The following is a 16,623-nucleotide window of genomic DNA, read 5'->3' as shown; positions in this document are numbered from 1 at the left end:
GTTTATGGGTGAAAAAAGGTATTGGGGAATGGAACGCAAGAGACGCTCTATTCTGTCACGTTGGTAATAACACTTGACGTATCGTTTTTTCTCTAGCTTCCGGCTATACTAAATGGTTAATTTTGTTGAGTTATGAACTTATTTCCCCAATACTGGTACGATTTTTATGTGAAAAATGGATTGGCAATTAACGTGCCGTGTATGCTTAGAAACTGGAGATATGGTTTCCCTTTTCGATTGGGATGAAAATAATGAACAACTCGGTGATAAATATACCTACTGTTGCGGCGTGGAGGTACGAAAAATAACTACTGCAAATGGTTGCGATGGCCACCCTATAATTTTTTCATACAATAATGTTGCTATATTGTTTTATTTGTAGAAATTTTGTGATTTGTGATTTTTTGCTGTCATCCCAGAAAATCTTGATATTCGAAAAATTTGTGTGATTATAAAATGCTTTATTTTGTGATGTAGGTAACTAAAAATGATACATTGCCGACACTAATATGCCTGAATTGCGTGGATCGTTTAACCTACGCCTGCCAATTCAAACAACAATGTCTCTCATCGAATGAAACATTAAAAGAGTGTCTCGAAGAATTTTTAAAAACATCGGCTGCAGTTTCAGCAAACAAACCAGACGAAGGTGAAATTCAGAACATAAATAACATGCCCGTCAATAGTCCTGCGCAAGTACAAGATAAAACTAATCGAATTCAAAATATAATGAATTTAATTTATATTATAAATGCATAAATTGTACGTGTTTTCTAACTCATTTTTTTTATTACAATCTTTTTTATAAAATTCTGCTATCATACGTCATCATGAATACTAAGACACTCCCTAATAACACTTGATAAAGATCAAAGCTATAAATTATAACATTGAAAAATACATTAATAAATTTCAGGTACTGAAACAGAAACAATAACAATCAAGCAAGAAAATGGTATGCTTTTACAATATGAGTTGCCAGTGGAGCATGACCCACAGGTTCAATGGACGAGGATCATTAAGACTCCTAATAGTGCCGTTGTTACTAAAGCACCGGGTCGGAGGAAGAGAGGTCGGCCACGGAAATATCCTAATGAACAGGGGCAGATTGGTAAATTAAAAAACCTACATTAAAACCCTTTTATTTTAATGATTTACTTTTTATAATGGTCATTTAAAAAGAAACTTTGCTGTAATTTGTTTTAAAGTACAATATTTGAATTAAGTGTGTAATTTTTTTGTCTCAAAAAGTTAAAATATAATATTTTATTAAGATGTCCCAAAATATTTACTTATTTAAATGGATATTTCAGATATATACTTTTGTTTAATAATTAATTTATGTTTTGTAATATCATTAATTATATAGTGCCCAAAAAAAGGTTAGTTTCAAACAATTATTCAAGAGTAGAATTTCCCCAGATGTATCACCATATCAGAGGAAGAAACCAAAACCAGACTTGAAAGAACCGGAAGCTTTAACAACTTTATTGGCATCGGGGTCCTTAGACCTCAAACAGGAGCCGGAAGAGGAAGAAGCTTTAGAAACTGAAGGTATAAAAAATAGAATAATTTTATAAAATATACTAATAGCTGTTTGTGCAGATGAGATACATAGATTTATATAAATGAAACTAGTATTATTCGGATTTACTACGTGGATTTTATTATTTAAAAACTACATAATCCCGACGTTTCGGTTACTTTGCAGCAACCGTGATCACGGGCAGACGAGGTGTGAATGTCTGTTAGTTGGTCCTTGTTATTTATCATCTAAACGTCGGGATTAAGTAGTTTTTAAATAATAAAATTCGCGTAGTAAATCCGAATAATACTAGTTTCATTTAAATGAATACTCGCGAAAATCTTAGATCTCATTACATAGATTTATACTGATATTATAATAAAGTAAGACAAAGTCACAGGCAAAATTAGTTATGAACAAAACAAGTGTGTATGTCAATTTATATGACATTTTGTTGGTCTCATACACATATTTTTAATGCCTTGTCCTTGACTATTCTGTTATTCTTCATATTAACTTCACTGCCAAAGAAAGAATTTTATATATCATATTATAAAATTTAGTATCAACTCCCCTTTACAGTAATAAATGAAAAATTATAAGAAAATTTTAAAGTGCTTTTCAACAATTAAAATTGTTTTCTTGTTAAGAATATAGCTATAGATAGTTATGATGATAAAAAAATTTTTTTTTTTCATATTAAGAACTAGACGGTGGTGATGATCCGGACTTTGTGCCAGTCGGTGAGGACCCTGATTCTGATCATGATATCAAAGAGGAGGTGAGCTAGTTATTGATTAGTATTGGCGACACTTTATTAAATTATTTAGTACTGGCAACTCTTAACTAAATTGAAATGGCAATTGCTTTATTTTGATAATACTACATTTTTAGTATTAAAGTGTTTTTGTTCATTTGTCCTTATACAAATTACTTATAAGATATATAATTGGTTATCTTTCAGTCTGGTTGCGTGACCAAAAAATATTAGAAGTCTTTATATCTGAGTGGAAATTTTTAGATATGTACTACTAAATTATTTATACATATAAGCTATTTTTCAATAGTTTTTTCATTAATGTCCTTATAATTATTTTACTTACATACATTTCAGCAATCATTATATATACATAGTCTAAAAAATAATGGACATTGGTTATAGTGTAAAATAATTGAAATATTGTAGTATAGTGATGTTATTAATATGTTTAGTGTAATTAACAGATACCTGTACCAAAGAAACGTGGCCGTCCGCGGAAGTCTATCCAGGAACAGCCTAAGCCGAAGGACGATGACGAGGACGTGCTCCTCAAGGAAACCATCATGGCCTTCTCGGAGCCCATACCTGAACATATACTGAACCCCAAGCCAAAGAAGAAACGACAACAGCCCAAAAAGAAATATGTCTATGAGAAAACGTTAGTACATATATTATATACATGTATTATTGAAGTGAAACTTCTCATGCAACTTCCAACAAGGTTGCGTTTAACGTTTAACGTTTCTAAGGGGGGGGGGGGGGTATACATGAGACAGTGAAGAGGAATATGGGCAATCGATTGTGTCTTATAAGTAATGTTAATAAAGTTTGTCATAAACAAACACTATAAATATATATTTTTTATCTATTAGATATATAGGGCAAGATCCTCAGGGTCCCAGACTTTATTTATTTTCTGACGGACAAAACATATATAATATTTTAGTATTAGTGAGTACAGTAAATGAAATAAAAATTGTACTTACCTATAGCGCCTGGAACTTCAGAATTGGCTGTCGTTCTAAGCCAGCAGATATGTAAATGTTTACTATAAAATAATACTAACGTTTTATACAGGTTTTGTCTGTTAGAAAATAAGTAAGGTCTGGGGCACTCGGATCTTGGACTGATATTTAATGTAAATGTATCTTGCATGAAAATTACTGAGTTAAAATCTTAAAAAACAACCATAGGATTTATTCTGAAAGAGTAAAGCAGTATGCACACTGATTGCTTTATCAATAGTGTCTACATTTACGTGTTAGAAAATTTACTATTTTAAATGACAACACTTAATATTAGTTTAAAATTAGATTGTAATATTGACAATGAATATAGTCCTTAATTCATTTAAGGTTTGTTTTTGCTTTAAACGTTATTAGTATATGTCTTTTTCCTTTTAATTTGATATTATATTTATATTACAGTATCTGTTTATTCGCAGACATGTTTGTGAAACTTGCGGGGCCTCGTTCACTTCGAATGCGTCCCTGCAAGCTCATATACGCCGTCATTTGGGCATAAAACCGTTCGTGTGCAGGTAAATATATTTCCTAAAATAGAAAATTAATTTTAAGTCACTAAAAACATCATGACATCCTTCCTGTACACAATAATCATCACAAAGATTTCACAGAAACAATTTCTATTGTCTAAGCTATTTTTATAAAACTACCTACATTCGAAATAGACATTAACTGTGGCAAAACTAAGATATATTCTCAAACCAAGCCACGTTTCTTAACTATATATATATACACACGCACGCACGCACGCACGCACGCACATACTAATCCTATAATATTATATATTTTGTCCATCAGAAAATAAATAAGGTCTGAGAGCGTCGGGTACTTGTTCTATGTAACATGTATAGTGTATACGTACTAAAGTTTTCTCACAAACATAGACATTTATATTTGTTCCAATGTACATATACATGTTGTGTGTCAGTGTGTGCGGCTACGCGTGTGTCCTGAACATGGAACTGCGTCGGCACATGATGCGGCACACCGGCGTGAGGCCGTACAAGTGCAGGGTGTGCGACAGAAGATTCGGCGACTTCGGCAGCCGGCAGAAACACGAACGGTATTATATATAAATAATCAATTATTAAAATGGTGTAATCATTATGGAAAATTTCCTTATCATGGCCGACACGTTGGAACGTGATTTTTTTGCTAATAATTTATATTAACATTTCCATATCTATGTATGAGTACTAGCTGAAATAGAGAATCGTTTGATTAATGTCAAAGCAATTGATTTTTTCAATACATTTCGAATGTGAATATATAATTGTAGGTCCGCTTTGTCCGCACCGTCTGATAACAAAGCGTTGCATGTTGGAGGGAAAAAGTATCATTGAATAACATGTGCTTATAATTTTTTTATTCTTAAAACAATCAAAATTTTTGTTTCAATTGCAAATATCTGAATAATTTTTATAATCAAGAAAAACTATTTTTTCAGAATTCCATAGAAATCTAACCATTAACTGTGACAGCCGAATAACTTATCGTAAATTTCGTATATCTAGAAGTATATGTTATAGTATATATATATATATATATGATATGATATGATATGATATGATATGATATGATATGATATGATATGATACAACATAATAAAATATATTATCAACAGATTACACATGGGTCTTCGTCCATATCAGTGTTCGTTGTGCGGCAAAGCGTTTACATATTCATATGTGCTAGCCAACCACATGCTGACACACACGGGCGAGAAGAAATATTCGTGAGTATTTATATAACACACCATCCCGCAGCGAAGCAGCGTCGCGGGTCAGAATCCGAGGTTATTTATTGTGATAAATTAACAAGAGCATAAAAATTCTCATATAACTTAAAATTAGCAATTCATTAAAAAGTATAGTAATAATTTATTTACTCAAATAAGATTCAGAATTAATAATTACAACTATACCAAGTAAACAATATTTACATATGTTCATAACTTTCAGTTGCACTCCGTGCAACAAGAAGTTCACAAAGGCGCATCACCTGAAGTACCACAATAAGGTTCATCACAAGGAGCTGTACATCCAACAGCAGTTGGAACAGGAGGCGAGGAAGATCAGGCAGCAGTTGAATGTTACCAACCTGTCCGGAGTACTCACAGGACAGTTTGTGGACGGGACACTCCAACTCATACAGACTAACGAAGGTTTGGGATCATTATATGTTACAATAATATTTTATAAGTCCATATAAAGAAATGTGAGGCTTTATGTACTCGGCTTAAAGGGGTTTTTTGAAAAAAAAAATTTTGATAAATGGAAAGAAAAACAATATATTTATTACATATTTTATTTAATTAAAATTTGTTTTGAATCCGCTACCGAAGTCACGCCGAGAGCTCCCGAACATTCCCGAGCGCGTGTGACGTCATAATGTTAGTTTTCACTCACTGCCGTTGATAGAGAAGTAACAAATACAGCGTATGTACTGTTATTGTGACTATACTGTTATAAATAGCTGTAGCATTATGACGTCACAACTATAGTGACCAATGATGAACTTATAGTCACGAGATTTTTTTATTTAATTAATTTTTGTTTCTAATAAATTAATTTTTAAAAGTTTGTTGCATTAAATATGAATATTATTAATAATAAAGTTTTTAAAGACATGAATCTATATATATATTTTAAAACCCCAATTATTTATTATTAATATAAAGTTGAGCTCATATTAAGTATGAAATAATAAAAACTACGAGAAGACTTCGAACCTGTCACCTGGGGGATGTCTCGTTCCAGTAACAAGAGAACTAAGCTATCGTACGTTGACTCAATTTTATTAATAAGGAGCTATATAGGGATAAATGATAAATGCTGAATACTAATTAAAATATAAAACCAATATTACATTAATATACTTAAATATTCATATTATATCTCATAATGTATAATTATTTTTTTTTTCATAGACGGCGGAGAAGAAACTCAATTACAAGTTGTCGAGGAACACGAGGATAGCGAGGAGAGGGAGACGCACCAGGCCGTGGCCAACATGCAGGGGGTTGGTTGATGACGTCACTATACACGAAACCATGGATTAGTGAAAAAAAAAACGAGAGCCTTTCAATAAATAGTCAAAAATAATTCTTTATTTAAGTAATTTTAGAGTTCTTATCTATTGAATTGACAAAGTCGAGTCATTTGTCGCAGTCAAGTCACAAGTCAGACAAATTTAGACAGCAATTAACGAGTTTTTAAGATTATGTATGAATCGATACATAATATAAAACAAAGTCCCTCGCCGCGTCTGTCTGTCTGTTCTCCATAAACTGAAAAACTACCTCACCGATTATCAAACAGTTATCACCACTCAATAGCGGATTCTCGAGGAAGGCTTTTGTTAATAATTTGTTAAGGTTTTGTATTTACTTGAGTGTACATTAATGATATTTGTTGAAGATGTCGGGAAAACATTTAAAAAAAACGCTGCCTAAAGTCTTTGAGATATAACACAATAATATATGGTGGAATTGCGTATCTTATATAGGCCTACAGAAAAGTCCGCGGTGGCATATGTCTATCCGTTAAGGATAACATGCTATATCCATTTTACAACTTTTAAAAATTGGCATTCCTAAAGCGTTTATTGGAAAGCTATTTACATAAATACGGTACTAAGTCTTATCAAAATAAATTACTTTGTTTTCGAGCCTACATCCGTATCTGTAAATTACTTTTTAAATCATTTAAATCGGGCGTACCGTTTGAAAGTTATCATAATATAAGCTTAATAATAATTCTTAAAATTTATTAGGCTATTTTATATTTTTCGTAAAGAGCCCGTGCGAAGCCGGGGCTGGTACCTAGTATATATGTATAGGATTCAGATGATAAAGCATTCGAAAAAATATAATTGTCATTTAAGTCTAAGTCTAATACTTAATAACATGTCAAACCTTAACTGGAACAAACTTAAAGAATTTTAACTTAAACCAAAACAACTTTAATAACTTAAATTTAATTTACAAACACTCACAAATCCCGCCACATTGACAACTACTTGACATTTGACAACGAATTGACAACTACTTTCCCGCGCAAAAGTTAAGACGCAAATGTCACTTCGGGTGCGTTCCGGAGTCTTTTTTTTAGGTATTGTTCGATTTAAGCGTGTGTTCCCTAAATATATATAATTATTTCCCAGGTGGTGTTAGAAACTGACTTCGCTATAGAGGAAGACGACGATGAAGACAGTAAAGATAAATACGACAATTGATTTATAAAATAATATTATATAATATAAGTGTACCTTAGTGTGTATAATCAATGTATCATCGTGCGTTTCGTCTATTATGGAAATAAATATCATGGTATTAGAGCAAGGAGTTTTATTTTATATGAGATTATATCTGGTCAGGTGCGAGTCGGAACGAGCTTGGAAGGTTCCGTAGTGTAAATAAATGTATATAAAGTATAAACATCAATAAAAATATTTTTGTTATACGAGATTACTTTTCAATTTTTTTAGTGTTTGTTATAGTAACAATAATGTAGTCTGTGACAATTCAATTATCACGTTTCTCGAGATAGTCTGTGACAGACGTGTGGACAGTTCGTTTTAGTCTTTTGTTGAATCAATTTCAAATTATAAAGCATATATTCTCTTTTAGTTTTACTTTTTTATTTCAATAGATATATGTTATGGCCATTATATGTTGAACTATTTCTACACTACAAGTATTGTATTTTTAGATTACCGTCTTAAAAAAAGAACAATGCTCACAAATGCAGATTCTCTATTCGATTTCGTTTCAATTAGTAGTCCAAGAAAAAAAAAAAATTCCTTAATTTAAAGCGGACCTAAACTGGATTCAGACCAACGAATTGTTTAGAGTCAGTTACATTTCTTAAATATTATATATATCATTGTTTAATTAATAGGAATAAATATATTTTTAGTTTACTCGGACACGCCATATAATTCCGGTAATTTAATTATTCCCTGACGGCTCACGTGAAACTAGTCGTAGTTTTTAACAGCTTTATTTATGTGAATTAATGAGGAAACCGAAATAACATATACGAAGGTATAAAAACTCCCCCGCGACTTTCCCAGTTTTTTAAAATCGCTAAGCACATACACAACGTGTTTTTATTAAAACTTGCAAACATGTTTTTCAGAGCTAAATACATACGGCATTCGAAAATGTACCTTAACTGTATGAAAATAGTGAGCGTTTCATCATGATGTTGTATTTGAGCGATATTAAAAGCTGCCACCCTTCTAAGTAGGTACTTTTTTTTTCCATTTTGTTCTTAATGTAAAAAGAAAACGTGAAAACTTTCCGGACGCGACGAGTTTAAATTTTTCCACCCTTAATGCGCTTATTACGAGCGGGGAAAAATATTTATGTGGTTCTCAAAATTAAATTGAAAATACATATATTATTTTTTAATTAACATAGAATTTTCTAGACGACACAATTTCATTTTCAGCCTTCTGATAATTTGCCTCACTTTAATAGATGTATAACAAGGAGTGACTTATATATATAATGAATATCAGATATATACGTCAGATAACATATCCTTGTACATAGTTTACACGTGATATATAATGTTTTACTGTAAATTATAATTACGGGAGGTTCTTTTAAAGTTAACGTCAATATTTTGAGAAGTCCTGAGACCAGAAGCCGGCCGCACATTCGGGCGAGCGAGCTGGGGGGACATCATTTACATTTTTATTTTATTTACAACTTGCTTCGCGCTCTTCAATTCTGTGTTACACGATAATAAATTTGCTTGCTTTCTATTTCAAGTACGGAAATAAAAATCTTCAATTTGTTGTTTTTGTATTATTACTGTATATATCTTATTTATTAAATTATTAATATTCACGCTTTCGTAACGTCAGATTGAACAGAGTTTAAAAGATATGGATGAAGCTATTTATATCTATCCTATTTTATCTTTTTCTTTGACGGATATGTTTTTGCAAAGGATACGATTTAAATAACATTTATATTCCCGTAAAGATTATGTATAAAGCATTTTTCAAGGCTTTAATTTTTTATTAATAATTTTCATATCTATATATTAAGGTTTCAATTATCAAATTTGTTTCCAATGTTTGAAAGTGAGTACCTACATCAGTATTCTAAGAAAAAGCGTTTTACAATTAGTAGCTTGTTAAAAATTATCGGACTAAGTTCATTGAATTTTTATGCCTTATTAAGGAAAACCCTTTTAGACCCTTTTTAAAAGGTTTCAGATCAGTTATTTCCGAGTTTTATAATCTATAGATTTTATTTACAGCGTCCAGTTTTTAAGGCTAAGAATGTTTAAAATCATTTTTCATTAATGTTTATAGATAATAAAAAGATTATTCTTACACTATTTGTTAATATAAATTTTAAAATAATTCACGTAACTCGACAGTAATTTTCTCTAATTAAACTCTTTGTATCGTTTTATTTGTAGTAATTATAAAAAGATCTAAGAGATGGCGCCACTCATTTGCGAAATATAGTTGTCTCTATTCCAATGTTCAGGCTACAATTACATAATTATAATATCTTACCCTCGATACTAAATTAATATATTTTTATCTTGTTAAATTTTCGTTTTAACAAGATATATTTTTTATATACTGTCATTTCAATAAACCTTAGATATATAATATTTTTGATTATAAATTTGATAACTATTATAATTAAAATCTCTGTCTTTCTATACACACATAAGTATCTGCTTACGACAGTTACAAATTTTGCAAAATAAAAATTTAATTTTATTATATATATGATATACCTTTTCTGATTAATCAATATTAATATAATTTTTTTTAATAATAATACGCGTAGTAATCCCAAAAATATTAGTTTCATTTAAATTAATACTCGCAAAGTAGATCCCATTATTAAAAGTAGTGATATATATACATATATATATATATATAATATTATGTATCATTGATCTTTATCCCACGGTTTTTAAACATTATTCTTGTTTAATTCCAAATAAATCCTCAATTATTATAACTTTACATAAATATTATAATAATTAAATCGATTTTCTGCATCCTGACGCTTCAACCTCATCTAAAACCAGGAGCTTACCCTCTAATGTGGGGTGGAAAGATCAAGCGAAGCATAAAATAAGTCGCGGACACACGAGCGTGTCACAGATTAATGATAAATTATAATTTACATCAAAACACACGAGTTTATGAGAAACTACGGTGACAAACCAATTACACGATGTGAAGGAGTGAAAATATAACTCGTATCCAATAAATGCGTCATTAAAATTAGTTTTCAAAGTAATGTTAAACAAAATAATCATCGAGGTCTTTCATTGATATCGTATGTTGTGGACATCTGAGGGGATTTATATAAGGAATGCTATAAACTAGAATATTTGTCACATTGTGATTGTGTTGATATTTATCTGTAGCTTGTATTGACATGTTTTAAACTAGTGATAAGTTTATGTCCACTATTCGAAGGTTATATTTATAACACATTATTTTTTAATTTTCTATATTTTTTTTTCAAATATTCCTGATAATAATAATACGCATATTATAAAACTTTTGATAATAATTTTCGCGTCTACTAAAAAAAGGTTAGATTATCTTGTTTATCCTTTACGCTAGTTATTTATTACTGGCGAGCATTGTATAGTAACTTCCTAAGTTTAGTATAAGCTGGCACAACACTACACGCGAAGCGTTTACCGTCACTCACTCAATAACCTACGTTGATATTATAGTATGCAAAGATTTATGAATGAAAATTTACTCACCTTCAGGTGAATGATATACAGGGTGCATCAAAACTAGCTGACACCAGAGATTTGCTTATAATTTTTTTGTCTTTATCCTAAAACTTTAATAACTCCACATTCATCGTCACCGCAACGTTTTAAATAATTTCAAAGTGTTAAGGCTAAGCTTATTAAATAACAATTGAAATCTATTTTTCATGTTATGTACATAACTATAAAGAATTATATGTTTGCATTTCTTTGATTTGACATTAACCATAGACTCAAAGGAAATTACGATAAAGGAACCATAAACTACATTTGACATAAAAAAAGATGTCATGGAAAATTATTCTACACAGATTAATTCAACTCACAACATGTTGGACAGAGCGCTTAATTGGGAAATGATAGATAAAATATATCGGAGTATAAGTTCTGAGATCTTTCTGTATTCTTATATATAATGTTATTATATTTTTTTTATCCCTATCTGGAAATAAATTAAAAAAAACAAACAAACAGATATTTATTTTAATTTAATTAATTATATTGTAGTAAAGTTAGATAATAAAAAAAAAATTACGTTATAACTTCTTGACTAAATTATTGATAGGAAGCATCATGTTTTATTACTTCTTCATGCAATTAAAAACTAACAATCAAATTAATAAAACCAAATCAAATAAGCAATGCCGCAACAATAGACGGCTTTCGGCGGACGAAGTGGCTAGAAAATATCCCATTAGCAATCAATTTGACGTCCTGTTGACAAACTTGAATGTTTACCGACTCAATTATACTCATCTCCCTCCGGCGAAACAAATGTGCGTAAGAACACAAACATACAGACAGAAGCACAGATGTCTACAATGTGGAACTAATTAATGAGCTAGCTTTGTTTGTTTAATTATTTTTTTTATATATTTAATTAAATATATTATATTCTATCTTCCTTTTTATTTATTTTTTGTGTTTAAAAAAACGTAATGTCAATGTCAAGAACTGTCAATGTCTTTTTAAAAATACTTTGTCAGTTTGCGTGTCACAGACATAGGTAATTAAGTTGAGCGAGTCGCATTATATAACGAGATACAGATAACAATTACAGAATTATGAAAATGTGACGCAAATCATTGAAAGGCATTTATTCACAGCCCACCCCCGGCGTGGACTTGATGATATTGTATTAGGTGATCACATACGAATGCGATTTTAATGGATACAGCGGCCCCTCGTAAAACACCCGGCGTCCTAACGCTCTACCAAAAAGAACCCAATTCCCGCGCACTCTGATGACGTTTACGTCATTTCGCCGACAAACATATGGTGACCCCAATCTAAATTAAAATCTAAAACCTTGTAAACAAGGCAAGTGCTCACTTTTTCGGGGATTTTAACCCTCCGAATTAACGAGGGATATAAATGGGGTTGGGACGGCGGTGGTTTTGTTTCGTACTTGGGATACGTTACTGATATTAACGTCGGCCTTCTTTATACTCTTTGTTACTAGTATAATTGATATATCGCACCAGGCAAGTTCTATTAATAAGTCATTTAGACTTAAGTTATTGATTTCGTTAATATGCTATTATTGAATATCAAGGATATATTGTATTTATAGGTTTTTTTATCAATCGTTGGAAACGATATTGTGTATACCTCCATAGCTAATCACGGCCATTTAGAATTAAATATTCCGGAAGTATGGAGATAACTGGCTAGTTACAGGATATCCTATCGATATTATAGTAAATTGTTAACAAAGATACGCAAAAGATAAACAAAACAAAATGTTTAAGGAACACTTATTTTATATAAAAAATAATAATTAAGAAACATAGCTAGAAGCTCGTTTCCAAAGCTTTCCCGTACATTTGCCTTCTAGTTCTTAGTAAGTTAAATCCTAACCAAACCTCAGCCTAACTTACAAAACAAGAAAATATTCGTACTTCGTGAATATCTACTAAATTCAGATAATCAAAAACTATAATTTGATTAAAAGTCCACCATAATAAATATTGTAAAAAGTATATTCGTATAGAAACATATCAAAAATAAAAAAGCATAAAAAATATATGATATAAAGTAAAAAAAAAAAAATACAATGTCACACACAAGTGTATAAATAGAATGAAAGTATTAATTGTGTCTCATAGCGAGGGACTCGTGTGAGAGGCGCGGCGACGTTTTAATGGCCAGCGAGCTGACGGGCGAGGCCCTGGGCAGTGTGGGCTCCTTCCGCCGGCGGAGGGACGTTGACGAGTGCTCCAGGGGCTTGTCGGTGACCTTGACGTCAGCGGAGCGCCCTTTCTGTATTTCCGCTAAATTGCTGGCTAATTCCGCAGCAGCTTCTCCGTACAGCTTCTGTCCCAGACGCACCTGTTTACGCATCGATTGATCAGCCGTTCGTATTATAGTCGGAAGCTATCATTATTCATCAAAAGTGCATGTACTACGTAGCTTTTAAAACTTTAGATATCAAGTATCCAACGGTATCTCTTAGAGATACTCAATTTTAACTTCGAACTTTGGATGAAAATATATGAATTGCATAGAAATTTGCTATTGAATAATAAACTTATACATGTGTAACTGGCCATATTTTTAACTAGGTCCTGTCATTCTTTTAAACTTTAAAATCTAACCAACCAGGCACTAAGTCGATGTTCCTTTGGATCTATAAAAAAACAACTTCCGCCATAAAAGCAAGCCCTCACAAGCTCCTCCTCTATCCGTGCATTGTAATATCAGTGCTATAAGTCCAGGGTGTAAGCTGGAAGCATTCGAAAGCAGCGCCCGTACGAATATCCGGCAAGCTAAAACCGACAGTGTAGCAACAGGACAACATCTCTAAACCCTTGGTAAACATAAATCTTAAGCATAGTTCACACCGACACTATACACGAAGCGATTGACGTTCATTCATTAAGTTAATGTATGTAATGTATGAAAGGCTATCGCACCAAATTTTCTGTGACTTTGCAAACTTGTGGCGAATGTGCTCGATATTCCCGCTCATGCTCACCTCATCCCGCAACTCCGCCCGCTTCCTGGAGACCCACTCTATCTGTTCCTGCAGTTTCTTGCACTCCTTCTCGTTAGCCAGCAGATCGCCTCGCAGCGACTCCATGATCTCTCTGTACCTGACTCGCACGTCCTGATCTATGGCGTGGAGATTTTCGATCTCGTTCTGGGTCTCTCGGATTTTAGATTTGGATAACCGGAGCCGGCCCTCCTAGATCGGATATTGAATAACTTATTTTCTATAATGAATACTTCGTTTCTATTAATGAGATCTAATTCACGTCTCGTCTGCCCGCGATCACGGTTGCTGTTAAGTAACCGAAACGTCGCGTCGGGAGTATGTAGTTTTTATATAATAGATTAACGCGTAGTAATCAGAAAATATTAGTTTCGTTTCTATTAACTTCTATTTGTAATTTACATTCCTAGTCCATGCTTATTAAGGGACATTGTTAGTTTTAGAAATTAAAATTGGTACTATATTTTTATTGTTGGAATTATAAATAATAACAAGTGACTAATGAAAGAAAATTCATTTCTTTGAAATAAAACTAATATTTATTGCATTTACTAAGCTTTTATAATTATTTTTAACATACTCACGACGTTTCGTGGATCGCGCTTGTTGCAACGTGACCGAAGTAGAAGAAGAGAAAGAGAGAGAGAGAGAGAGAAAATATTAAGTTTATTTCAATGAATATTCGCGAAAGTCTTAGATCTCATTATAATTCATCTCTTTGTTTTAAGGCTACCTTTTCGGCGAGTTTCCTCGTGAGCACGTCCAGATGGTCGTCCAGGCTATCCTTCTGTTCCACCTGGTACCGCTGCACTACATTGCGATGAGGGCACAGCTTGTGAACAAGCTGCACGGGAACTGTACATGGAGGACTGCTTGGAGATGGCACCTTCGAGTGAAATAAACTAGAGTTTATATAACTGTTTGAAATAAACAGTTTAAGACTGTTTCGGATAAATATTATTTGATGTGTAATGTCTGGCTGTATCCAATAAACCGTGTGCTTGAATGTCACTCAAGTGTCTCAAATGTCACTCTTCTGAGTGTTTAATTTTAGTGCCATTTTGTTTGACATAGTTCCGTTTGCGTTTTAATAGATTAAGAATTTCGTGAGTTAATTTATGGGAGCTTTTTGTGATTGCCAGTTGGGGTAAGTGACTTGATCTGCCATATTTTATATAGTAGCTTCATACTATCTAATAGAAAACACTATCGCTTAGCTGTGTCCTGTTTGTTACCTTACTACTTCTGTACTTCCATCTAATAAGAAGCAAGGCTAGCACAATCAAAGCCAATCCCACTCCAGCCGCGGCAGTAGCATTCATAATTGTCGCGACACATATTAACTAACACGGACTTATTTGTATGGACATTTTTGTATATAAAATTTTTAAAACGGCCACCTGTCACATTGACAGGACTATTTAGAATTAGAATGACAGTTGATATGCTTTTTAATTTTAATAATAATTTTTTTTGTTATGACAGTTTCGGTGTCTTTAAAATATGAATTACGGAGATCCTATATGTACACGAGATATAAGCTTCAAGCATCTGATTGCATGATGTATTTTTTATTTTCTTATAATCTATATTAGTTATGGAAAAATTAAATATCAATCTTTACTCTAAATCAAATTTAATTCAATGATTTTTCATTGACACATAAGCGCGTGTTATTTGACGGTGCAGAAAAAATTACTATAATATTCGCTATTTGAATTTGATATTTTTTTTTTCAGATACAGATGCAACGTTTAAAATATACAGCCAAACGATGTTTTAATAATAAAGCACATCAATCATTAACCGGTAATCCAATCAAATAATTACAACATAAACGTTTGTATCGCTATCTCCAGGTCCAGTTGGTAATCGATCACGAAGCCTCAGGTGTCGAGATCTGGTCCCTATTACGTGTGCTAATGGCTATCGCTATTATAATTTTGTTTGATAGCAATTGTTCTGTGATTTATGGACGTGAGAAATGAAGGCGTCAAAGTAATTACGTAGCAGCTGCGCCCGCGGTTTTACTTTCGTTTGTGTCGTAGCTTCCATAAGGATTAATTCCAACGTTCTCTAAACATTTTCTATTGATTATGTAATCTATCTATCGCCATATTAAGTAATCTATCTAGCGTTACAAACACTTCGTCATTGTTACTTGAAATTGAGATGTACCCACTTAATTTTATGAAATTTCATTTTTTGTTGCTTATTAAAACGGATTTTGAAAAAAAACTATTTAGAAAATCGAGACTCATGTATTAACAAATATTAGTATAATATATATAAATAAGTTGCATTGATTTTTTTTTCAGTTTTTTCATATTATATGATCACAATTATTATACATGTGTGTGTATGTGCGTGTGTGTGTGTGTTTATATAAATAAATACGATTCAAATGTTATATCACGTAATTCATCCCCTCCCCCATCCGGGTGAGGCAATTACCCAACGATACCGGGAATAATTGAAAGGGGATCGGTTTCTAATTGATTGTTTCTGGCTCGCTGATTGATATGATATAACGATTA

General features: G+C 32.1%; 2 protein-coding genes across 2 annotated transcripts; one reads left to right on the top strand and one right to left on the bottom strand.

Annotated features, from left to right (window-relative positions):
• The first annotated feature begins 84 nt into the window (after positions 1–84).
• On the top strand, positions 85–7,648 carry LOC116774753 (zinc finger protein 391-like). The gene is made up of 12 exons (XM_061524106.1): positions 85–295; positions 478–649; positions 917–1,111; positions 1,423–1,554; positions 2,230–2,306; positions 2,750–2,943; positions 3,730–3,825; positions 4,239–4,373; positions 4,935–5,045; positions 5,272–5,474; positions 6,240–6,331; positions 7,475–7,648. Exons 1-12 carry the CDS (start codon positions 176–178, stop codon positions 7,544–7,546), a joined length of 1,599 nt encoding a protein of 532 aa, XP_061380090.1. The 5' UTR covers positions 85–175; the 3' UTR covers positions 7,547–7,648.
• Positions 7,649–13,055: 5,407 nt separating this feature from the next.
• Positions 13,056–15,529, bottom strand: LOC116774788 (GRIP1-associated protein 1-like). Its single transcript, XM_032667547.2, has 4 exons — positions 15,322–15,529; positions 14,820–14,972; positions 14,069–14,278; positions 13,056–13,422 (listed from the first exon to the last, which is right to left on the bottom strand). The coding sequence occupies exons 1-4, from the start codon at positions 15,406–15,408 to the stop codon at positions 13,183–13,185; spliced, it is 690 nt and encodes a 229-aa protein (XP_032523438.1). The 5' UTR covers positions 15,409–15,529; the 3' UTR covers positions 13,056–13,182.
• Between the last annotated feature and the right edge of the window lie 1,094 nt (positions 15,530–16,623).

This window comes from Danaus plexippus, chromosome 23 (genome assembly GCF_018135715.1).
Source record: "Danaus plexippus chromosome 23, MEX_DaPlex, whole genome shotgun sequence".
Lineage (NCBI taxonomy): Eukaryota > Metazoa > Arthropoda > Insecta > Lepidoptera > Nymphalidae > Danaus > Danaus plexippus.
The sequence above is the reverse complement of the archived record's forward strand: the minus strand, read 5'-3'. Positions and strand labels throughout refer to the sequence as shown.